Source organism: Diospyros lotus, chromosome 14 (genome assembly GCF_014633365.1).
Source record: "Diospyros lotus cultivar Yz01 chromosome 14, ASM1463336v1, whole genome shotgun sequence".
NCBI lineage: Eukaryota > Viridiplantae > Streptophyta > Magnoliopsida > Ericales > Ebenaceae > Diospyros > Diospyros lotus.
Genome location: NC_068351.1, coordinates 13,353,859 through 13,377,015, shown reverse-complemented (window position 1 = coordinate 13,377,015; position 23,157 = coordinate 13,353,859). Strand labels below are relative to the sequence as shown.

The 23,157-nt window shown below is 36.2% G+C and overlaps 2 protein-coding genes across 2 annotated transcripts in view; both read right to left on the bottom strand.

The window, feature by feature from the left end:
- Positions 1–10,698, bottom strand: part of LOC127790907 (uncharacterized) — a 32,700-nt gene extending 22,002 nt beyond the window's left edge. The window contains exons 1-2 of the mRNA XM_052320639.1: positions 10,594–10,698; positions 10,356–10,442 (exon numbers count right to left, since the gene is read on the bottom strand). Coding sequence (XP_052176599.1) covers positions 10,356–10,442; positions 10,594–10,642 — 136 coding nt within the window. The 5' untranslated portion in view covers positions 10,643–10,698. The remainder of the gene's footprint in view (positions 1–10,355; positions 10,443–10,593) is intronic.
- Positions 10,699–11,867: 1,169 nt separating this feature from the next.
- On the bottom strand, positions 11,868–22,914 carry LOC127790727 (lysophospholipid acyltransferase 1-like). The gene is made up of 8 exons (XM_052320358.1): positions 22,507–22,914; positions 20,834–20,889; positions 14,537–14,757; positions 14,034–14,442; positions 13,059–13,144; positions 12,582–12,645; positions 12,387–12,505; positions 11,868–12,256 (listed from the first exon to the last, which is right to left on the bottom strand). Exons 1-8 carry the CDS (start codon positions 22,803–22,805, stop codon positions 12,116–12,118), a joined length of 1,395 nt encoding a protein of 464 aa, XP_052176318.1. The 5' UTR covers positions 22,806–22,914; the 3' UTR covers positions 11,868–12,115.
- Between the last annotated feature and the right edge of the window lie 243 nt (positions 22,915–23,157).

The window sequence follows — 23,157 nt, the reverse complement described above, 5'->3', positions numbered from 1 at the left end:
ATAAACTATTCAACTCTCTTAAACATATTTGGTCTAGAAAGATATACATGTACTCTCACCAGATAATAGCTTTGAAATGAAGAAGAATAAATACGAAAATCACTTACTTCAAGCATTTGCTATCAGCCTGAAAGGATATAGCCAGCTGAGTTAAGAACAACATCAGCAGTTTGCATTAATCTCTAAGCGGCGGCTTCATCTCTTGCTGCTCATGGCCTTTTATAAAAGCTTGAGACTTTGAAGATTTGGCATGGAAACCTGCATGCACTTACAGCTTCTTTGATTTGACCATTAACGGTCAAATTTGTTAGAATCATGTGTATAATATATAGATTAGCATTAAGCACGCTTACATAAACATATTCTAACATTCTTTTATAAGAGAACACGGTTAGACGCATTGGAATAAGCAAATAAAGCTCTAACTGTCAAAATTGGTCCCTTTTTACTTTTTGAGTAATGGCTATAAATTTTGAAATCAAATGCCAATTACTCAACTAAGTCCTAGACTCACTTGACTAATGAAACGCACACTCAATTGAATAAGTCATATAATTGATTATATGGAAGCCTTGCAAAAGTCTTACTCAAGTATGATAAAGTCATTACTCAACTAACTCAGAGGATGTAGAGGATATGCAATAAGCACTCAACTACTGGGCTAAGCTTACTCGACTAACACAAGGATATACTCGAGTTCAGATAATTGATACTTGATTAAAATAAGCATAGAGACTTAGCCTCACTTCATCCAATCTTTTACTCGATTAACTCATATATAATCGATTAAGAAAAATACATTAGTCGATTGAGAGAAAGATATACTTGACTAAGGAGATACTTGGACTTTTGATAAAGGAAAAATACTAGATTGAAAACATTCCTTACTCGACTGATTTTGGAAATACAAAGAGCTTATAAAACTTACTCGAGTAGGAAATTTTAGTAATCGATTGAAAGAAGGTTTTGCTAAAATATTTAATCGACAAAGAGAAATACTCAATTAAAAATATACTCAGATTTTAATTGTTGTTTCACTTTTGTATATTAGTTTTGATAATGAAAAACATCTATTGGCTTAATCCCTAAGTCATGAGTCAAGGTTATGGTTTTCAACATATATCAATTTCAATATCAAGTATTACTTTGTTTAAAAGAAAACAAAATTAATTTCATTCTTATTCATATGGAGATTTGCAAAAACAAGTATTAAGATTTAAAAGAATCTCCTAAAGTGATTTTCAAAATTATCCTTGAAATCGTTGGTCAAAATAAGACTAAAGTTGTTCTAAGGCAAAAGACTAACTAGAACATATTTTTGAAAATGTTTTTTTTGGAAAACTATCTCCCGGTATTTCGATAGCTAATATCCATTGGTGATAAAATAATTTTTAATAAATTTTTCAAGAAATAAAAAGTGTGTATTTTGGAGGTGGTAAAATCGCTAAATCTTGAGTTTGTTCTAAAACCAAAATTCTACTTTCTTATTGCTATGGATTTTGATTTTTTTGATATTTTTATTGAATCCAAATAGAATGTACTTTCTTATTTACATTTATGTATTAAAGTAAATGGAAAGTAAAATATAAATAAAAGAAAATGTGGGATGTAAATATGTTGTAATGTATACATACTATGGATTGTGTTTTTAAGTAAATCCTTTTGAAACTCTGTCATGTTTCTGTGCATGTTTCGAAATCCCTTTTGGAAAGGTTTCAATGATCTCTATGTGTGTATGTTATTTCGAAACATCTATGTAATGCTTTTGTTTTCAAATCAGGTTTTGGACTATGTTTCGAAACCTCTAACATTTCTATCAGCAGATCATTTAAAAACCGAGATGCATGTGTGTTGCAATTTTGTATTTATCAAAATCATTTGTTTAATGCTTTCTCCATGTGCTAAGGATTCAAATTCAAATTTGAAAGTGGAGATCATTTTTATATGTTAGTGGGGAATAGATTATGTCTCCCACCTGTCTCTAAGTTCAAGTCCAGCTTGAAAGGCTGTATGTTTCGAAACATGAGGAGTATGTTTCGAAACCTTAATGTAAATTTGTGATGTTTCGAAACCTGTATGCTATGTTTCGAAACCTTCTTTTTTGTTTTGTCTCTAACGGTTATAAATGGCCAGATTTCTATCTCTTGATATAAATAGTAGGTGTTTGAAGACAAGAACAAGTTAGAGCAAGAGAGCACACACTAGAGACACATACACAAGCACAAGTGGAGATCAAAACGTTTATTCAAGCTTTCAAAGAAAATCTTCTACAAATCCTATTCTTGTGCATTGTAAGTGAGAAGGAGAAGCAAGCTGAAACAAGAAGTCATATCTTCTCTAGCTCTCCTCGTCTTAAGCTAATACAAAGGTTTGTGCAGCCATTGGTAAGATATTCATTGCTATAAATTCATTGGGCTGTAAAGATAAAAGTTTATTTATCTTGTAGATTGTTGTAAGGTTTGAGTTAAGCCTAAAATTCATTGTGGAAAAGGTTTGAATTGAGCCTAAAACTCACTTCTTGTAAGGTTTGAATTAAGCCCGTAAAAACTCACCTGGTGAAAGGTTTGAGTTGAGCCATAAAAACTCATTGTACAAGGTTTTAGGGTGAACCGTGGTAAAACCCTTGTGTTGATCACTAGTGAAAGTGATTGGGATTGAGAAATCCTTCAAGTGGAAAAACTTGAAGGTAGTGGACTAGGCGGGGTGTCGAACCATTATATATCTTGTGCGCAATTAATCTTTTGCTTTCGCTTATCCATTATTGCTTAAGATTTCAAAAGAATTGTTTTCAAAGACTAAAACATATTTTCCTTAAGCATAAGCCTATATTCATTCATATAAACATAAGTACCTATCTTTAATCTCAAACACCTTTGGTATACTCTTACTTATGTAAATCATCTTTGCCAAAGATTATTATTTTGAAATACCAGCTAAAAGATTTCGAATCAAGCAAATCAGAAAAGTATATTTCGAAACACACATTCTATATTTCGAAACAAGCTATAACAGTAAGGTATATTTCGAAACATATATAGTAGATTTCGAAATTTGCAAAACAGAAAGGTTTATTTCGAAACATATACCCTATATTTCGAAACATAGTGTTCTGCCATCAATCATTGTTTTAATTAATCAAAAAATTTATACGAATCCCAATTCACCCCCCCCCCCCTCTCTTGGGATATATTTGTCATCATTAGAACCAACATTAATGGCTATAAACATACTCGATTACACAAATGCCATACTCAATTATAGCTTTAAATATATAGATTTTGTACAACGCATACTCGAGTAGGTTTTTATGAAACTCTATTGAATACTTGATTTAATCTGAAAAATATACTAAGCAGTACTTGATTGATTCAAAACTATTTTTGGATAGAAAATCAATGTAAAAGCTTTAAAAATACATATACTGAGTTTAACAAAAAAAACTTTTAATACATAGCCAATTTTCAAAATATTTTCTCAAACCTTTTACATCAAGCTCAATCATTTCAAAACCATGTTTTTTTGTTTTGAAGAATATAAGAATATATAATCCTGAAGTTCTCCAATTTAAAGAAAGATATATTTATAAACTTCATACTCCTTGACCAACCAAAACCAATATTTAGCAATTTTGAAAGACATATAACTATATGGGGATAAGGTTTTTCAATATACAATATATAAAAGAATTTATAAAATATTTTGGAAATCATCAAGAAACCAAATTTACTTAAAATATATTTTCCAATATTATTTTCTCTATAAATCAAAATACAAATTTCTTAACAAAGCTGAATGAGCAATGCGTCCATTCAATCCAGCTTTTGGCCAAAATTATCAAGATTTTCTCTTTATTTATCAAATTCTCTCTGCATCATATGGTTGCCATATGCCATTTCCTCAAGTTACTTACCTCAAACAGTTCATTGCTCCAAGGGAAGCCTTCCAGTACTCGATTTAGAAACATGAGTAAGAGCCATCGAGATCTACAGAGATTGCTTGCTGATAATTTGATCCACTCTATTGCAGCTATGAAAAATAATCATAATCACAGTCGGAACTCACTTGGCCTGCTTCGCTTCAAGAGTTGAACACGAATTGCCAAAGTTTCTGCCAAGAATCGACTTATAGGTATCACCTCTTGGATTAGCTGCTCTGGATCTGCTTCGTCTTCAGCTTCTAGATTGCCTGAATTGCCTGGCCTTGCTTCGTTGTCTAGTTCATTAGAATTTCGCCAAGCTATGCTTCACCATTCAATTCTAGACCTCGACAATTGGAGTAGGAGAAGTCGTAGGCCACAGAACTGCTCTATTGCAGTCCCTTGAGGAATCGACTCGAACAGCACCTCTCAAATCGCTTGCTGCAACCGTTTCCTATAATTGTCTTGCAATTCTGAGCCTCAATTATCAGCCGAGAATCAACCTGACACCGCCTCTGTCACAATCAGATTTGAGAAATCGACAGCCTAAGAGTCGCCTCTAGCTCATCTCCCTGAATCGCTTCCTGTGACTCAATCAGTTCCAAGAATTACTTGTTTGGTTACGATCTGTCCCTAATACCTTCAAGTTAACTTGGAATTCACTACATCGAAGTTTAACAGCTGAGGAACGATCGACTTTGTTGCTCAAACCCACGCCAAACTCTTGTTCCTCCTTCGTGAGTCAAACTCGCCTCAATTGCAGTTTAGTGGCCAAGGATCACCAGCTCTTCGTCTCCTTCCAATTTTGAACAAAATTTATCGAAATTCACAACCGGAATCAACCCAATGCTTCGCCTTCAAATCCGAGCTAAGAATTGATCAAAAATCACCTATGGCTCGGCTTCGTTGGATCTACCACTGTACTCAATCACGATCTATCTTTAATGAAGTCAGATCAGAATTACTACAAGAGATCGCCGAAAATCACAACCAATAATCGTTGGCTATGATACCAATGTCATGATCCTAGGGTTTACCTATAGTTTAGAATGGAATTTGGAGGAAATCGAAGGAGAATTGGACTAAAAGAGAGGGAAGTACAACAAGAATAGAGGGAGATATTGCAATCAAAACAAAGAAATAGGGAGAATCAGAGGGATCAGGAGAGAGATCAGACCAATTGAGAGGGAAAATCAGAATTCAATTCATTCAACAATGTCTTATTCTCTCCTACTTTAGCCTATTTATAGGCTGTTACATCCCTTCAGTTAGTAACAAACTACAAGTACAACACTACAACAGCCTAAGGTATAACAAAGAAAAAATACATGCAATAGAACAATTACTACTATGCCCTTGGAGTCGTGACACATAATAGCACTATTGTCCACCCACTACTTGATGCTTGATAAATAAGGGCCATTTGGCATGGGATACCCGCACCTCCTAGTTTCAGGCTTCAGTTCACAGACTTGCATATAATAGAACTGATATATCCTACAAATCTCATACTTTATTGGAGCAAAAGAAAGTTCAAGGAACCAAAACCTATATATAAAGGAAAAGATCTAAACCCTATCCAGCCTGATGAGGTTATCATCATATCCAAAACAACACCTTCTTTGTCAGAGATTTTTGTCCAAAATGAAACTATTTATCAAACTAATTTCTTAATTAACGTCTCACCAAATAAATTTCCATTTCAATCCTATATTCATGCCACATGGGAAACCATAATAAGAGGCATTCCCATGTCATTTTTTCAAGAGAAAAACAGAATTGTGCCTTGTCTTTATGTGTGTGTGTGTGTGTGTGTGTGAGTGTCTATCATCTTTAAAACAAAACCAATCCCTACATAGAAGACAGCAAACTATAACTAGCCTAGCATCATTAAAATCTTCTTTCTAGTCAGATTTTAATAACTTCCAATTGATTATCTCCCATAGCAAGGAATCGAAAATTTCAAAAATTTTAATATACTTCTACTTAGGTAAAGATGACAAACAACTAACAAAGAGAAAACATATAAGAAAAAAGAAAGGGCAATAAGAAGTATGTTTACAGAACAAACTAATTAATCAACAAATGAACAACAGTCACAATGAGGTTGAACCTTTACTCCCTAGAACAAGAATTAGAGATAGAAGTATTTTATTTCTAGTCTCTTGCTTTCATAATGTGATAAGAAAGTAACTTGTCTTGTAGTTTGTCACTACTTGTATGAGGCCCTTCAACACTATCACATTCCTAGGGTTTTCCCAGGACTAAGAATGGAATTAGGGAATAGATCAAGAGTGAGAGAATGGAAAGGGAGGGAGAAACCAGGAGGAGGGAGAATTTCGGAAGAATCTAGAGAGATAACAGAACTAAAATTCATTCTTTCAGTCATAAGCTCTAGTCTCTATTCTTTAGCTTATTTATAGGTTGTTGCATCCTGTAACAAACTGACAGTACAATCCTGGCAGCCTAAGGTACAACAACAAAAATTACACGTAAAAGAACAAATTACTCCTAATGCCCTTGGGGTCGTGACAATTTCCCCCCTTGAGCGATTTCTTGTCCCTGAGAAACTTATTACAACTGTGCCTTTTTCATTACACAATTCCTTCTAGTTCTTCTTCTCCATCTTTGCCCTCTACTCCTATGCTCATTAACTGTCTTTGACATTTGTGGCCAGAGCTGAATTTGTGTCCACAAGTATAGCATAGTCCTAACCTCCTTCTTTGCTCCATTGTCGATGAGGTAGCTGCAAGGGTTAGGATTAACCCTAAAATTTTTATTTCCTTATTGCCTTCCAGTTGTTGATTGAGCGAAGGCTGAATGTCAGTTGAGGGTGCGTACATTGAAAATAGCTTCCAAGGCAAGCTCCTATAGCCTTGCCTTCTTAAAAACTTGCTTCATTGTTGCAGGTTGCATCATCTTGACAGTGGGTCTCAACTCATCGATTAACCCACTAATGAAGCTAGACACAAAATATGACTCGTCTAAGGTTGGATGGGAGATGGTCAACAATGATTTCAGTTCCTCAAATCTGAATAGATACTCATCCACTATACCTTCCAGCTTCAACTCGTTGAATTCCTCAATAACGTCCATCATAGTCCTCTTCCCGAAACGCATACAAAAATCTACTATGGACTCTGGCCAACTCAATTCTGTCCTCATTCTTCTCCACCCCCGAAACCACACATCCGCTATGTCGTTGAGATAAATCAACTGCCAAATTCACCTTTTGTCTTTCCGCCACTCTATAATAATAGAAGAATCGCTCGCAACGACGTATCCGGCATTGTGGTTTGTCTCGTTCGAATACCGAAATATCCAGTCTTGGCATTGGAGCAGGGTATGGATTTGTATAGGCTTCTCTTGTTGACGATTCCGGCATCAACTCCAGCCACTTCTCTGTTTCTATAAGATCAGGAGTACGTTGTCTACCTCTAGATCCAACAAGGATTGGAGTTGTGTTGGTCCTTGAAGGAAAGTCCGCCAGCAAGTTCACGTTTTGCATTCTAGAGAATAGGCTTAAAACAATGCGTAGTTGCTGACCAAAACTGGAGAATTCTTCCCTGAGACTAGCGAAGTCTTCTCTCATATTCCTCTCCACCATCATCATCTCGACTCTACTTCGACTCACCTCTTCTTGAGTCTAGCAGAGGCCAAGTTCCATCGTCTCCAGTCTCTCCTCCAGTTGCTCCTGATTCTGTCAAAGGCCGATCTCCAATGCATCCAATCGAGTTTCTAGCTGCTCCATTCTCGTGCCTTCGGCCATCTTTCAGCAATCTGCCTGATTTCGCCTTTAATTCGCAGAGAATTGCCGGCCACATCCACTGCACTAATCCCCAATGTTCGCGATCAGCAATGGCATGCAACGAATTGCCACCTCTGATAGTGACACTGATCGCTGATGGTCTCAAGTCCCTTGGATCACCGATTGCCCAGATCTAATCGGAATTTCTGTGAATCAGCGATCGCTCAACCACTACTTCCAACCACACCTACCTTACCCGCCTGAACCTGCTACTTGAATTTACCTGAAATGTTGTGCAACTTCTGAAACCAACCTTGCGCTTTGCAATTACCTCCACTTCGCAACTCTGAAACCAGCTTCCGATAATCGCTGGCCTGTTAAAATTCCGAAAATCGCTGATTATAATCAGCTTCTAGAAAATGACAGGCAGAGAGCTTTCGAGAACCGGTAGCTCTGCTACCAATTGTCACGTTCCTAGGGCTTTCCTAGGATTGAGAATGGAATTAGGGAATAGATAGGGAGTGAAAGAATGGAAAGGAAGGGAGAACCCAGAAGGAAGAGGGAAATTTCAGAGAATGGAGTGAGAATTTCAGAAGAATCGAGAGAGAACAGAATTCAAATTCATTCATTCAGTCGTAAGCTCTAGTCTTTATTCTTTAGCCTATTTATAGGCTGTTGCATCCTGTAACAAAATGGAAGTACAATCCTAACAGCCTAAGGTACAACAAAAGAAAATTACACATAAAAGAACAAATTACTCCTAATGCCCTTCCAGTCGTGATAGACACCTCAGGAAAATTCAAACCTAGGAAATCACTACAAGTGAATACCATAGCTCGGAAACTTTTGGTGGTAGTTAAGTTGATGAATTATGCTGCCACAATTCAAAGAGAAAAAGGGAAAGGAGAAACTCATATATGAAGGGGGCGTTGGCAGCTGCTTATGATGGCTTAGAGAGTGAATTGCTGGTGAACAGTCCTAAATCTTTTAATTTTGCCCTGATAACTGATAAGGAGGGAAAGCAAGTAATGACGGTCTATTCTGGATAGAAGGAGATTAATTTGAAAGCAGTCAAGTTTTTTGGTTCTTCATTGCAATTGCAGATATTGACCTTCTAACAGAAAGTGGAAAACCATGAAGGGAATAGAAGCATTAAGGGGCTGTTTAGTTGGAAAACAGTCCTAGTTTTCCAGAAAATTACTCCACCAAAAACGGGAACTAGAAAGCTTGTTCAAATTAAAATTTTCCAAGTGAAAAATGGAGATTTGGAAAACATGGTTTTGCCAAAATTGAACTAAACTTAGAAAAACCCCTAAAATGAGTTTTCTAAGTTTTCCTTGTTAATTTGGAGATTTGGAAAATGTGGTTTTCCAAAAATTTTGACAAATCATCTTCCTCTCCTTCTCTAACAGAAATTACACAAAAGAAATTAAAATATCTCTTCTTTTTTTTTTAACATATGTTATAATTTTCTAGATTGGAAATTGTTTCTCTATTTCTAACATTTCAATGAGTTCTCCAAATTTTTTATGGAAATGAAAACTAACTATTTTACAGAAAATTGGAGATAAAAAGTGGAAAACATTTTCCACAATTAAACAGCCCCTAACATTTTCCTTATTTCTTTGTTTCTTTTTTTACTATCTTCATAAAAAAAGACACGGAAATACATTACACTGTGGCATCAAGGTTGGCCAAAAAACTAATATGGGAAATTAGTTATTTTGAGAGGATTTTTATATTAGAATCTGTTCCAAAACTAATATTATTCTGGCTGGGTTGGAATGATAGTCTGGTCAGTCCATTAAACCCCAATGCAGCAAGAACACAAGAATTTCATGAAAATTCTTGAGTACTTTTACTTATTTTTTTCCAGTGATAATGCAAAAAAGGACAATAAAATCCTTGAAACAGTACTGAGAACGGAACCATATAATTTCCCCTGTCCTCTGTTTGCAGCTAATTCACTGACATCATGTAATGCCAGAATGCAGTTCAGACCTCAACAAGGGTGCCAATACATTGTTTAAATCCAAATTAGCAAAGCAACCTAGTGTAAGGCCAAGACTAGCAGACATTTTCACACTTATGTCATTTAGAGACAACCTGTAAAATAACCAAACTTCAATATAAGGTACACACACAGACAGAATACGGTGAATAAGTGCATTGGTAGTAAACTTCCAAAATATTTTATGAATTCAGCAGAACATTTCAGAAAATTCTAAAATAATATTCTCTTTGTTCGAAATGTGTTCACACATATATTAGGCATCTCTATGGTTTTGTATATATTCTGAGATCCTTTGTGTATTCTCAGTATATATATTTTTCCTTTATTAGCATTAGAATTATGTATATAACAGGTTGTTCACCTCTTGCAGAGGTATGAAATACAATACATTTTCATATATTCCGCTCTTGTTTCAACACTCTTGATTTACCTTTTCCTTTTTACAAGTTATATGAAGTGAATTCAAAAACGAAAGTACCGGTGCGCAGCAATTTCAGTAAGTCAACAGGAGATTCAATAAGTTCAAAGGCATATCCTAGAAACGCCAACGAGAAGAGTTTATGGTTAAAAATGTACACGCATCTCCCACGCCAGTGAGCATACATGCGTCTAGCGATACAAATACAAGCAAAAAGAAAGACGAGCTTAAGCAACAATATACGGTAAACGAGGAAAACCTAAATCGAGGTCTTTCTCAAGAGTCTGGACGGTAGTAATTCGCATCTGCTCGTCAACTGAGATCTTGGCCGCTTGATCCTCCACCTCTTCAAACGTAGCAACAAATATTTGCAAATTAATTAGAATTCCAAATCATATACAAAGCTCAAAATCATCAACAGACACGAACATCTCGAGTTCAATTTCCGTCTCGATCAATCATGCATAAACAAAAATACGCCTCTCTATTGTATATACCGTTCATATGAGATCGAAAAGCTTTCATGCAAAGCAAGTAGTCTTCCATGATCTTCACTGCCTCAAGCGTATTCCGACGAAACAGAAAGAGAATGCGATGGAGATTTCTCTGTAGAGACAACCGGTGAGAGAACCTACTGAAAAAGAGCGAACACATACAGATATATTTGGAGGGAAAATGACCGGTGCTGCACGGTAAAACAATGCTTAATTACATTTGCAGCCCTCCATGTATCACAATTTCTCATTATGCCCAAGGCTGTTTCCCGTACATTTCTCTTAAACTCTCCCCCACTCAAATAAGGAATGCTATAGTTATCCCTTAAGTTACCCTTAGGCCACTTAATGTATGTAAAATGACAAAAATACCTATTATTTAAGATTGAGTGAGACAGTAAAACACATGACTAAATTATCTTTCACTTAAAATGGTGAGACAACATGAAGCGGTGAGACTCAATAAGGCGAGACAATAAGATACAAAAGATATTTTTATCATTTAACATACATTATGTAATTCAAAAAATACCAATAGCATGATCCATCAAATAAATAGAAATTCAATGGCACTTTTAGTGTCATTTTTGTACAATGAATAGTATATTATATAATTATTAAATATAAATTTTTTTATATACATATTTTTTGTTACACACCACATTTTTTATGTTATTTAAGGTACTGTTACTCTCAGATAGCATAAATTTTCAGATGAGAAAAAAACAGAATAGGAAATAGTAAAAAGAAAATTACAAAGAGGAAAATCTGCTTATAAAGTGGCAGTCTACGGATAAGTTTTGTACTTGTCTTCCACGCATAAGATTATGAAAATTTTATTGATTATTAAATTACTATTTGGTAAATTTGGGTGGCAACAGCTACTATTCTGTTAAACAATTTTCAAATTAATATTACTACAAAATTATTTAACAAATTACGGTAGTGGTTTGGGTAGTAGTTCAATAAATCTTTATCAAAAAAATTCAGAGGTTGAGTGTTGAAAACTCTTCGGTTCCAAACCATCTAAATTAGCATTTCTATGCATTCGAGGATAAATCACAGAGTTTTGGCAAACAAACCACACTCATCATATACGCAATACATTGTGTGATTTTCCAGCGTTAACTTTTTTTAACATGTTCTCCAACCCAACAGGCCGTAAACAATTTTGGCATTTGTTCTACAATTGGCCATGATGCGTCTCCCTCTGGAGGGAGCTGCATGTTCTAAGGCACACACCACGACCTTCAGCTCGTTGCTACCTTACCATGGTATGTTAAACAAGTCAAATATGGCAATTGTGCATTGAAATATCAGAACATACACATAAAAATGAAGTGAAGATTACAAATGAACTTAACCAATACCAATGTGGCAATGTCTCTTAGAATAGGTTAAACTCTGAAGAGTGCTCAACAATTCATGGAAGTCGAGAAATACAGGTACAGCGCATAGCAGAGACTACTGTTTTTCAGTTCCTTGTCAACCACGCCGAACAGGCGCTGAAAATGGGGTATCTAACTCACCGGTCTTTCCGAGCTTTAGATCTTGAAGGCCTCGCGGGTTTAATTACGTAACCAAGCAGGATAATGACTACAGGAATAAGGGTCCCAATGAAATACACACTCCCGTATGCAACAAGTGTTTCCTGCAGGCTTAGCACCTGCAGAAGATAAGCAAGAACAAACATTATAACATTGTAGCAAGATTTTAGATTCCTGGAAGTTGCTTTCATTTGTTGTCCTTGTCCATGGCTGATTTGGTAAGAAAGAAAGAAAAGAAGAGGACGGTACCATGAAACCAACAGCAGAGTAGTTCAGCACCAAAATTGTATATGCAAAGTTAAGAAACGCTAATATCTTCTTCATCAGAGCCATATTAGGAGGAACAGCTTGCTGCCATCTGTAGATAACTGTTCATTGACTAGGAGAAATGATTAGCCACCTTAAGAGTGCATAACTGGATAAAAAGTGAAGGCTAAATGTTACCTCTGGAGCCATTAATCATCAGTGCTGACTGCACAAAGAATATGATGTATCCTGGATATAAACCCTGTAGCATGATGGAAGCATTTGAACAAAAAGTCAAATGACTAAAAACCACAGTTTGAAGACGACAAATATTCATGTTTCCTAATGTAACATATGTTACCAACTTGTTTCTTTTTATTTTTATAATTTTCTTTTCAGGTCTATGGAACAACCGCACACCTAAACTGGTGTACAAACTGCACTTTCCTTTTGGTGGTACATTAGATATAACTTCCATTAGTAATTTGAGGGCAATATAGTATTGTTAATCCAACTCACTAATACACATAAGCAACTTAACTTTTAGGAAAAGTTAGCATGCATTATAATTTAAAGACTAACAAGTTAACGAAATACCTAAAAATGCGTACAGTATTGATTTATCAATCGATAAGACAAGTACATTCTGTAGCATAAACTGAAGTATGGACTCACATGCCAAACAGCACTGACAGTCTGGGTAGCCAACAACTGAAAGAAACCAGGTCTCTTTCCCTTCTGAATAAGCCTCTCATAAACATCTGGACAAAAAGCCATGTTAGATAACAGCCATGTACAGAACCCAAACAAATCAAGAATTCAGAAACTACTAAAATTATTAATAATTCATTGCCTCAAAACAATCATATCATGACATGTATAAGACACTAATGCTTCTTACTGAATTCCAAGCCGTAATTTCTTCCTAACCTTCCAAATCCCACTTAGGTCTAAATGTTAACCCAAGACCCTCAGAGAAAAGAACCACAAACTATCTGCATTCATAATCCTTAAACATGATATGTTGACTAACATATCATCCAAAAAAAAGTTAAACCAATGAAATTCAACATCTCAATCTTCCCAAGCACCATGCTTCTCTCTCCCTCCCCTTGGGTTATCTCTCCCTCTCTCCCTGTATGTAAGCATTTTTGTCTTAATACACCCAAAGAAAATTTAAACAATTAGAACCTTATATCATTTGCATTTTGCATATATTCTTAATATCCAATTGACTAGCCAACACAGACCAGCTGGGAAGTTGTCCTGGCCAAAATTTTATATTTCTTGATGCATCTGAGTACTTTTCCACAAATGAACAATAAACATGCAGAATTTAAGACTCACTAACATTCAGCCGGTAAACCAATTGAATCAATGTTCTTAGCTGTGAACTTGAATGCTGAATAGGACTTCAAATTTTTATAGCTAATTAAGAAGAGACAAGTTACATATCCAATTTTCCTATTAAGCCAAATTCAGCAATCCATAATTTCTATTCAGAGCTATAGTGAAATCTATTTATGGTCATAACTATGGATTTTCACTCCATACATGCAAACAGAAATTTCAAGCTTTCTGATGAACTATCAATATTCAAGCTCTATTGAGATGGCAAATCAAAGGAAAGTAAACCCCTAGAAAACTCACAATAACGTAGCCAGGTGCTGACTTGTATGTTCCATGCAAGTGGTAACTGAGCTGCGGTCTTTGCCAATTCAACACCCAAAATATCAACATTCTTTGCACGGTCCCACCGTGGTTTTGGTGGTGAAGAATCTGTCCAACCACTGAAGCCCAGTCCAGAAACAATGATTGCAGCTTCTGAGATTGACCAGATGAAATAATACTTCCAACGTGCTGTAAAACCAGACATGTACTGGTAACCCAATCGTTTCAAAAAGCCCCATTCATGGTATACAGGTTCTGAGAACCGTGACAATGGAAACAGGGGTACAAGGTACATGTACAACCCCATACAGACACCAGCTTGTATCAGAGCTCTGACAGTGGCCCCATAAGGTGATGGCAAAAGTCCTTTCTCAGAGCGCGCCCAAAGCTAAGAAACAAAGTAAAGTACTCGTTAAATTCACTGCAACAGAAGTACCATAACATAAACTGATAAAAAAAAGTACTAAAATAGTTGAGTTTACCTCTTTCCCCTCTGTCCAGTCAAGATAATCCTTCATCTCATAAACTGGTCCAGCTAAATGACTTCCACAGCAAAGGCAGTAACCGATATACTCAACTAGTGAGGGCAACTTAAGCAATCGGTTTTTCTTTTGTGCCTCACTCAAGTCTTCCTCTTTCAGCAACCCATCATTGTAATTTATAGCACACGAAATAACTTTTAGTACTAACACCATCAAGGCACCTATAAACCAAGAAATAAAACACAACTGATTCAGAAGTAACCAACCTCAAATAATACTGCCTTGGGTTTTTGACGGGCATAGTTGGGGTGATAGTCAATGTCTTGAAGAGAAGATGAGGGAGAAATAACAGTTGATTGTTTGAAGTGAATTTAATGAACCAGTAAAACAAACTTACAAAATGAATATCTTCCATTATTCCCCTTTCTTAAAGGGGGAAAACTGTTCTATCAAAAGCCTTAAGGCTATAATATAATTTGGCAAAGAAGTTACTAGATCAGTTACTGAAGGAAAATAAAATTTGGGCACTACTGGGATGATTACAAGTTGATATTTGATTCACAATGTAAAATAAAATGATTTCATCAATAATGTGAACCAAAGCAAGAGGAAGCTATAGCCTGAAACTCCTCTGTGGTTGATGTGGTGCACTGGGAGGGAAAGGAAACTAATATCCTCTTCATCACATCTACACAATTTTTTGAGTTCAGTAAACAGTTGGACTATGGAACTTTCTTTCTTTTAACAGTTTCATAAATTGCAACTAGCGAGAAAAGAAAGTTTTGAGTTCATTAAAAGATTGGGTGACATGACGGATCAGCAGCAATAGTAAAATTATTTTCTAACTAGCGAAAGTTGCTTTTAGAGAATTCGACAAGTCAAGCTCGCGTCAAAACCTATTCGAAAGACTTGAGACAATGACAGTTGTGCTATTAAAAGATCAAGAGAAGAGCATGAGGAGTTTTCTGGACCTTACTTCCAGGAAATATTCCATTTTAACAGACAGAGATCTGGTTACTAAAAGCTATCCTCAAGACACTTAGAATTGGAGTATGGTTTGTTTCTCATCACAGGATGTTATGTCATGCATGTAAGAATAAGCCAATAGTGGTTCCTTGAAGTGATTATTACCAGCCACCAGTGTTTGTCTATAAAATGTGTCTTCTAGCGGCTAAAGGATACCCTTGCTCATCAACCAAGTGCCCCCAAAGATTCCTTTATCTTTACTTCCTACACTAGGAGGAGTAAGAGTGAAACATAGTTCTTACACTCATCTTCTAAAATTTAATGAAAGCTTCTCTCACTCGACTTCACCTTGTTCCTTTGTTATCATTTGCGGAAATCCTAGAATACAGATTGATCAAAATTAGATTGATACTTGAAGCTCATCTAGTCATTGAATAATTCATTTTCAATTGGTTAATGTCAAATTTGCTACAGGCATACAACTAATTAATTTTGTACATGAGTAACTTTTGCTTTATATTTTATAAGCATAAATGAGATAGCAGATGAGCTTCATTGGCATGAAATATAATAATTTATAAAATTCTGGTCGGATATGCCAACTTCATGTTTCAAAAGAAATATTCAAACAATCTTTTACAAAATAATTTCATGGAGTTCTTAAGTTGCTTTATTTTCTGACATCAAATGCATGAACTATCTAATGCTTGAATTGGCTAAATTTCAAAATGAGACAAATTGCAATTTCAAGAACAAGCATAACCAAATAGGAGTGCAATGAGTGCATTTTATGTTCTTGCAATTTCAAGAACAAGCATGAACTATCAATGGTTACAGTGCAATGAGTGCATTTTATTTTCAAACAAGGTGCATTAATTGCACCTTGTTTTCAGTTTTCAAACAATCCTATTGGTTGATTAAATATCTCAAAACATTATGCATTTGTCATCAACCAATAGGATTGCTTGGAAACTGAAAACAAGGTGCATTTATTGCACCTTAACCATTGCCATGAGGTCAATGGTTAGCATTGCCCTTTTATTAAAATGACTAGAGGGAGAAGGGAAGGAAGCCACTTCTAACCAAAACAAGGCATCACTGTTCATGCAAGTACTGCATTTGAAGCTCAAAAGTTCTATTTCATTTCTGGTGACAAGTTGTCCTGCAGTAGCTTAGTCCTATCTGTGGTACATGGACTTCTAAAATTGGCTGCAAACCTTGTCAGACATTTGACCACATGTTTTTTATGTTCTTAATAGGAGACGGACTCAATAATAGTTTATATTAAATATATGTTCTAATGGAATATGCACAAACCTCCTTGACTATGCATAAAACAATCTGTGCCAGATAACAAACACCATGTTACCCACTGTTAAAAAGACATATAATAATGGGACAGTACTGAAAACGCTTTCTCCTTGTTTGGGAGAGCAGTGAAAATGAATGAAATAAAACAACAAATGGCAAACTTGTTAAGCAAAATTGAACTTTTATAAAACAATTAAGGTTAATGTTGTCAATACACAAAAATAAAATTTCCCATCCATTCTCCCCTAATTTGGGGGAGACAATAAATAGGGTGTTACAGGAGAATGGATAGAAAGTGTTTTCATCCATTGTCATTCTGTTCCCTTATAATTGTCTCTCCCTAATGGGAAGAACCCCCGTCTACCTATTCCCATTCCCCACCCCTCTCCCAAAATGCTTTAACTAAGGAAAAGTACTTTTTAGAGAAAAAATAAATATGATATTTAGTCATTCCTTCAATCATTGAATACATTGTTGATAAACCCACACCGCGCTAGATAAAATCATGTATAAAACTAAGCACATTTTGTATCGACTTGTGCATCAATCCCCCCAGGTTGTACTGGCCTATATCAGCCAATATTGGGATTTTATATGTGGTACCAGTATGATTTTTCTAATTTTTAAATTAAAAAATAAATTCTATGCCATTTCAATTAAAAATTTGGCTCTTTTAAGTCATAAAAAGTGTTCTACATTATTGTCTCACTCTTTATATATTTATATCTTTTTTTTAACATATAATTAACCTTCTGAATTGAATCTTTAATTGATAACAATATATCTGGTGGCATCAATATCTGTGATTGAATATGCAAATTAGATGGTACACCTCTTAGGCATGCACTCAAAGGAGACACCCCTTTCAGAGTCCAGGTGAAATGGGCCTGTGGAGAAGACTTTTGAGGCATAATAGATGTCTAGACAACAAACAAGGATAAATAGCAGTTTTGGAAAGTGAACATGCAGTTTATTGAACTTTCTAGGCGATTAATGGATCTTTTTGGAGTGAACAGACTGAAATAAGAAGAAAGTCAAAGATACAAGGTATCCAATATAGTCCTTTTAACAACATAAGTTGCAGCAAAGTGCCATGACCCATAGGTATAGAAGTAATTGTTAGAAGTAACAGTTCAATACATGTAATTCTTCTTTGTTGTACTGTAGGCTGCTGTAGTATTGTAAGTTTCTGTTTATTACTAACTGACGGGAGAGAACAGCCTATAAATAGGCTGGATTAGTTAGAGAATGTAGTTGATGAATGAAATCTGAATTCTTCCTTCTCGAATTCTCTCTCTCCCTCTGTCCTCTCTGATTTCTCCCCCCATTCTTCTGATTTCTCCCTTCCTTTCTATTCTCTCTTCACCAATTCCTTCCAAATTCCAATTCTAAACCCTAGGTAAATCCTAGGTGCGTGACATTTGATTCCGGTTAATTCTTGGTTGATCATAAGCAGTCCTAGCAAAGCAAAATCAATTCAACATTCAAAAAGCCGTGGTTGGGCCATTTGAGTCACAGGAGGCGGATTCATAGCAACTACGTTAGACTTAGGCGAATTCCAATGATCTATGCAGCGAAGCAAGGCCAGGCGATTCTGGCAATCCAGGCGCAGCTTAGTGGTAACTCAGATCTAGGCGGATTTGAGTACTGCAAACAGTCCCCTGCGCATTACTCATAAGCAATCATTGGAATTTATCAGAGACGATTTGTGAAGCAAGCGAATTGAAGAAATGGCTGAAGGAACGAGGATGAAACAGCTTGAGGCAAGGATGGAGGCAATGGAATTCGGACTGCTGCAGACTCAGGAGGTGGTGAGTCACAGCAGGGAAGAGAGCTCTGCATTATGAGAAAGTGTGCAGAGAGAGCTCACTGCAACTTCAGAGATTGTTCAGAGAGAATTGGAGAAAAACAGAGAAACGCTGGATCCTTTTGGCCAGAGAATAAACAGCACGTTCAACATGTTGTCAACATTATTGCCTCAATTTCGTTTGTCAGTGGATTTTCCACCAAGATCCACTTCCAATCCAATCCTACCTGGTGATGGAATTGTTCCTCGAGTTTCAGAATTGTAGTTTCCACCGAGATCCACTTCTGATCCAATCTTGCCTAGTGATGGAATTCTTCCTCAAGTTTCAGGAATGCAAGAGGCTGAGGAATTTCCAATTCTGAAGCCAGCAGTCCAAATAAGAGGTTCTTTTCAAACCTCAAATTATACTCCCATGCCGAGGTTGGAGATACCAGTTTTTGAAGAATCAAAACCAAAATGGTGGATTCATAGATGCGAGAGATTTTTCCAGCATTATAATATACCAAAAGGACATAAGGTTAACCTTGCAGCAACCTATCACAACGATAAGGCTGACTCGTGGTATCAAGGTTTGAATAAGATTGAGGAGATTTGAGACCAATTGGACTGAGTTCATGGAGGATCTATGTGACCGGTTTGAAGAGAAGTCAATGACCAACGTGGTTGAAGAATTTAACAAATTAAAGCAAGACGAATCTCTGAAGGAGTATCAGATCCCGTTTGAAGAATTAAAGTCTTTAATGCTGAATTCTCAGCCTGCTTTAACAAAGCAATATTTCGTTTTCAGCTTCCTTCATAAATGGCCTTAAGGATGAACTAAGGCAAATTGTAAAAACGGTGTAGCCTGTTACTGTTAAGCAGGCTGCTGAGAAGGCAGGGCTACAGGAGCTTGCATTGGAAGCGATTCTCAAAAAGTACACTATCTTAATGGAAATTCAGCCTTCGTTCAGCCAACAGTTGGAAGGAAATCAAGACAATTTGAATTCTGGGGTTTATCCTAATTCCTAACCCTAATTCAGTTAAATCATCTACTATGGAGCAGAGAAGGAAGTTAGGATTGTACTATAAATGTGGAGACAAATTCAGTCCCAGCCATCAATGTAGAAGACAGTTACTGAATATGGAAGGCTTAGAGGAAGAAAACGAAAAGGGAGAGCCAGCACGAATTGGATGAAGAACAGCGGCTTAGTTGTAATAGTTTCTTGGGAACAAGAAACCTCTTAAAGAGGGGGGATTGTCACAACCCAAGGGTATAGAAGTAATTGTTCAATACATGTAATTGTTCAGCGGCTTTGTTGTACCGTACGCTGCTGTAGTATTTTACCTTTCCGTTTATTACTAACTGAAAGGAGAGAACAGCCTATAAATAGGTTGGATTAGTTACAGAATGTAGTTGATGAATGAAATCTGAATTCTTCTTTCTCGAATGCTCTCTCTCCATCTGTTCTCTCTAATTTATCCCTCCATTCTTCTGATTTCTCCCTTCCTTTCTATTCTATCTTCCCCGATTCCTTCCAAATTCCAATTCTAAACCCTAGGTGTCCGACACAGAGTAAAATGGTCCATGACAACCGAAGTTGGCATAGATAAGAACACTATTTTGATATATTCTTATTCCTATCTTTGGTAATTTGTGTCTTGAAGTTTGGTTTCCATCTAAAAATCAATGAGCACTAATGGATCACCTGCCTCAAGGTAATATAATTTCTTAATCACGACGTGTTCCTGAAAAATTTGTAGAATGATATTGTGAACATCTTCTGCCGATCATAAGCAAGCAAACAAGAACTTCATTAAGCAAGACAGCAATATTGCTAATGCCACTTCTCAATTAACTAATATTACTTCAATTTCCCAATAAGCTTAGCAAACACCTAAATAAATAGACTGAGCCAAAGCCATAGTTGTCACAATATATTCTCTTTTATTTAATTCTACTCCATTATTGATTATACCAACAGAAAAGGAAAACAAGGTAAAAGTAAAAGTAAATGCAATTCTCTATGAGTGAGCTTTCTTACGGCTTAAAAGCTAAAACAACCAGCAAAATGTGCTTTGAAGTTTCCCTTTTTCCCCATAATTATTCATTCATTATGGCACCAAAGTTCAAAGATTATAAACTCAAACGGAAAACGTTTAGTGCAAACAATCCAAAATTAATTCATCAAGGCAAATAGAAAATAAGACGCTTAAAATTTTGAGATGGTGCTTACCAGTAGCATCAATGCCCCCTTCCTTCCAAGCATCCCCACTCATGTAGTAAACATGGCTATACACATATACAAATAGTTAAGATCTTTAATATCTTCTATCAAAATTGCATGTTTTCCTTTAATTCATATATGTCTTTATAAAACAGAGATTCTCCCATATTCTTTAGAATATTGCAAGGAAAGACATTAAACTATGGAATAATACGTATTTTGATATAAAAAGGAAGCAATTTGATTACATGGAGTCAAATACAGATAAAAATAAAAGGACCAATAACAAGTATAACTGAATTACAGAAATGTAAATTCCAAGACCACCCTCAATTCCTTATTGTGGAGAAATTTAACTATCTATTAATATATCTTGTATTCTATATCAGAGGGAACTCAATCTTTAAGTAGGAGCACCACAAAACTATTTGGCAATTTGAAAAAAAATAAACAAATAACTGGCTTGTTGGAGAATGATCAAAGGTCATCTCAACCTATTCATTACTGGGGGGGCCTATTTGTATACATAATGAAAGATAAACTTCAAAACTTGGCCTGAGCAATTCCATGTATGTCCTAAGTTTAGCACTTGTGAAGCAAACATGCCATAAATATTTAGGCCTCATTCTTCCAATATGTCCAAATGAGCACTTGAATTAGTTTTGACAGTTCCAAAAGGAGGCAATACACAGGATAACAATGTTTTATCTGAAAAGTGAGCAAAGTTGAAAACCAATATAATTATTTGTGTATATTAAGCAGGAAATATGTGGGTTTTCCAGTTGTCCATTTGATGCAAAGAAATTAAATATATGAACATTTTCCTTTGAAATTAAGGATAATTATTTCAACTATCTTGCATTTCAGACATGCCCATTATGGTTCAGTATTTTGACAATTTGACCGAGAAGATAACAGATCATTTCATTGAAACAGGAAAATCCATGGATGCCATTGATTAAACCAAACATTTAGTTGGATATTTAATTAGGATAAGTAACTTGAGACACGGTAATCTAATGCATGACAAGCGTTATCTGCCCCGGGCATAAAACTTATTTGAGTCAAGAGAATCGCCCTCTGCATTACACGATCTCCGTAAATCTATCATTCTCTCTCTGAGTTGTGGATCATATGGAGGGCGAATTAGAGAAATGGGAGAGCTAATAGAGGAAAACAACCTTGTAAAACTGACTGCTATAACAACTATTTGGGATTTCTCTAAAGGGCTTAATAGCGCAGCTTAAATCCCACAAGATAACTGCATAATACACCCTAGTTAGAGAGTGACGTAGAGAAACACTGCAGCGAGAATAGATACAGACGCTGGAGGTTGTATTAGCACTTGATATTTTTTTCTCGGTAAGTAGCACCACAAATTGGATGCCTTTTTGGAGCAAACTGAATTCATTCACGTCTTTGCAGCAAGGGATTGAACTTTGATCTTTTGGAAAGTAAATGCTACTTGAATATAGTCTTCCCCGGGACCCTAACTACCGAAGGTTTAAACGATTCAAACTTTCAAGTAGCCTACCTTTCTCAGCAACTAAATAGACGATCAAAACGACGAAATTGGCGGCACACAGAATGTTTCGAAAAAACAAAAGGAAAACAAATATGCGTGTGTGTGTGTGTGTGTAGATCAGAAATTGATTTGAGAGGACGATGTGAACAGTGAATACCAGCCAATGAGGTAAGCGAAGCCGAGGAAGAAAGTGAGAACGCCACATCGACGGCGGTAGAGAAGCATAGAGCCGTAGCCGAGGAGCATGGGGACCAGGAAGAGGACGTTGGAGGAGAAGCCGAAGGAGAAGTAGGAGAGGACGGCGCCGGACACGCCGGCGTAGAGGTGTCTGACGGGCGGACCACCGGGGACGACGCGCCACAGGAAGCTCACTGGCAAGGTCGCCAGGAAGCAGATGAGGAACCGGAAGACCGGCACCGATACTCCGATCGCCGACGCCATGGCCTCCATCTCCATCCTGAAAGGAAGTCCGTCCGTCCGCTTGCCGGGCGATATTTGCGAGAATGAAATGTTGCTTGCGGTCCCTTCAGTGTAACTCAATCTCTCGCAATAAAAAGGTTCAAACTTTGGAAAATGCAGCTGCCGTTCAAATTTGAGGCATTTTGGCTTTTATAAAAGTTTAAAGATTCGTTAATTTTTTATTTATAATTTGAAATATTTATTTTTTATAATTTTATTTTTATTGAGAATGCATATTTTTTGCTTAAAAACAAATTTGCATGTCAAAAAAATAATCATAATACCTTAAATAATCTTAAAGAATAACATATAATTTCATTATTATAAATTAATTAAAAATACCAAACTT

What these genes read in the sequence shown, in the direction of transcription:
- LOC127790727 (XM_052320358.1), bottom strand. Translation starts at nt 22,805, where the DNA reads ATGGAGATGGAGGCCATGGCGTCGGCGATCGGAGTATCGGTGCCGGTC. An exon ending in ACTGGACAGAGGGGAAAGAG is followed by an intron (nt 14,443 to 14,536) that starts GTAAACTCAACT and finishes TTTGTTTCTTAG; the next exon opens with CTTTGGGCGCGCTCTGAGAA. An exon ending in CTGTCAGTGCTGTTTGGCAT is followed by an intron (nt 12,646 to 13,058) that starts GTGAGTCCATAC and finishes ATCATGCTACAG; the next exon opens with GGTTTATATCCAGGATACAT.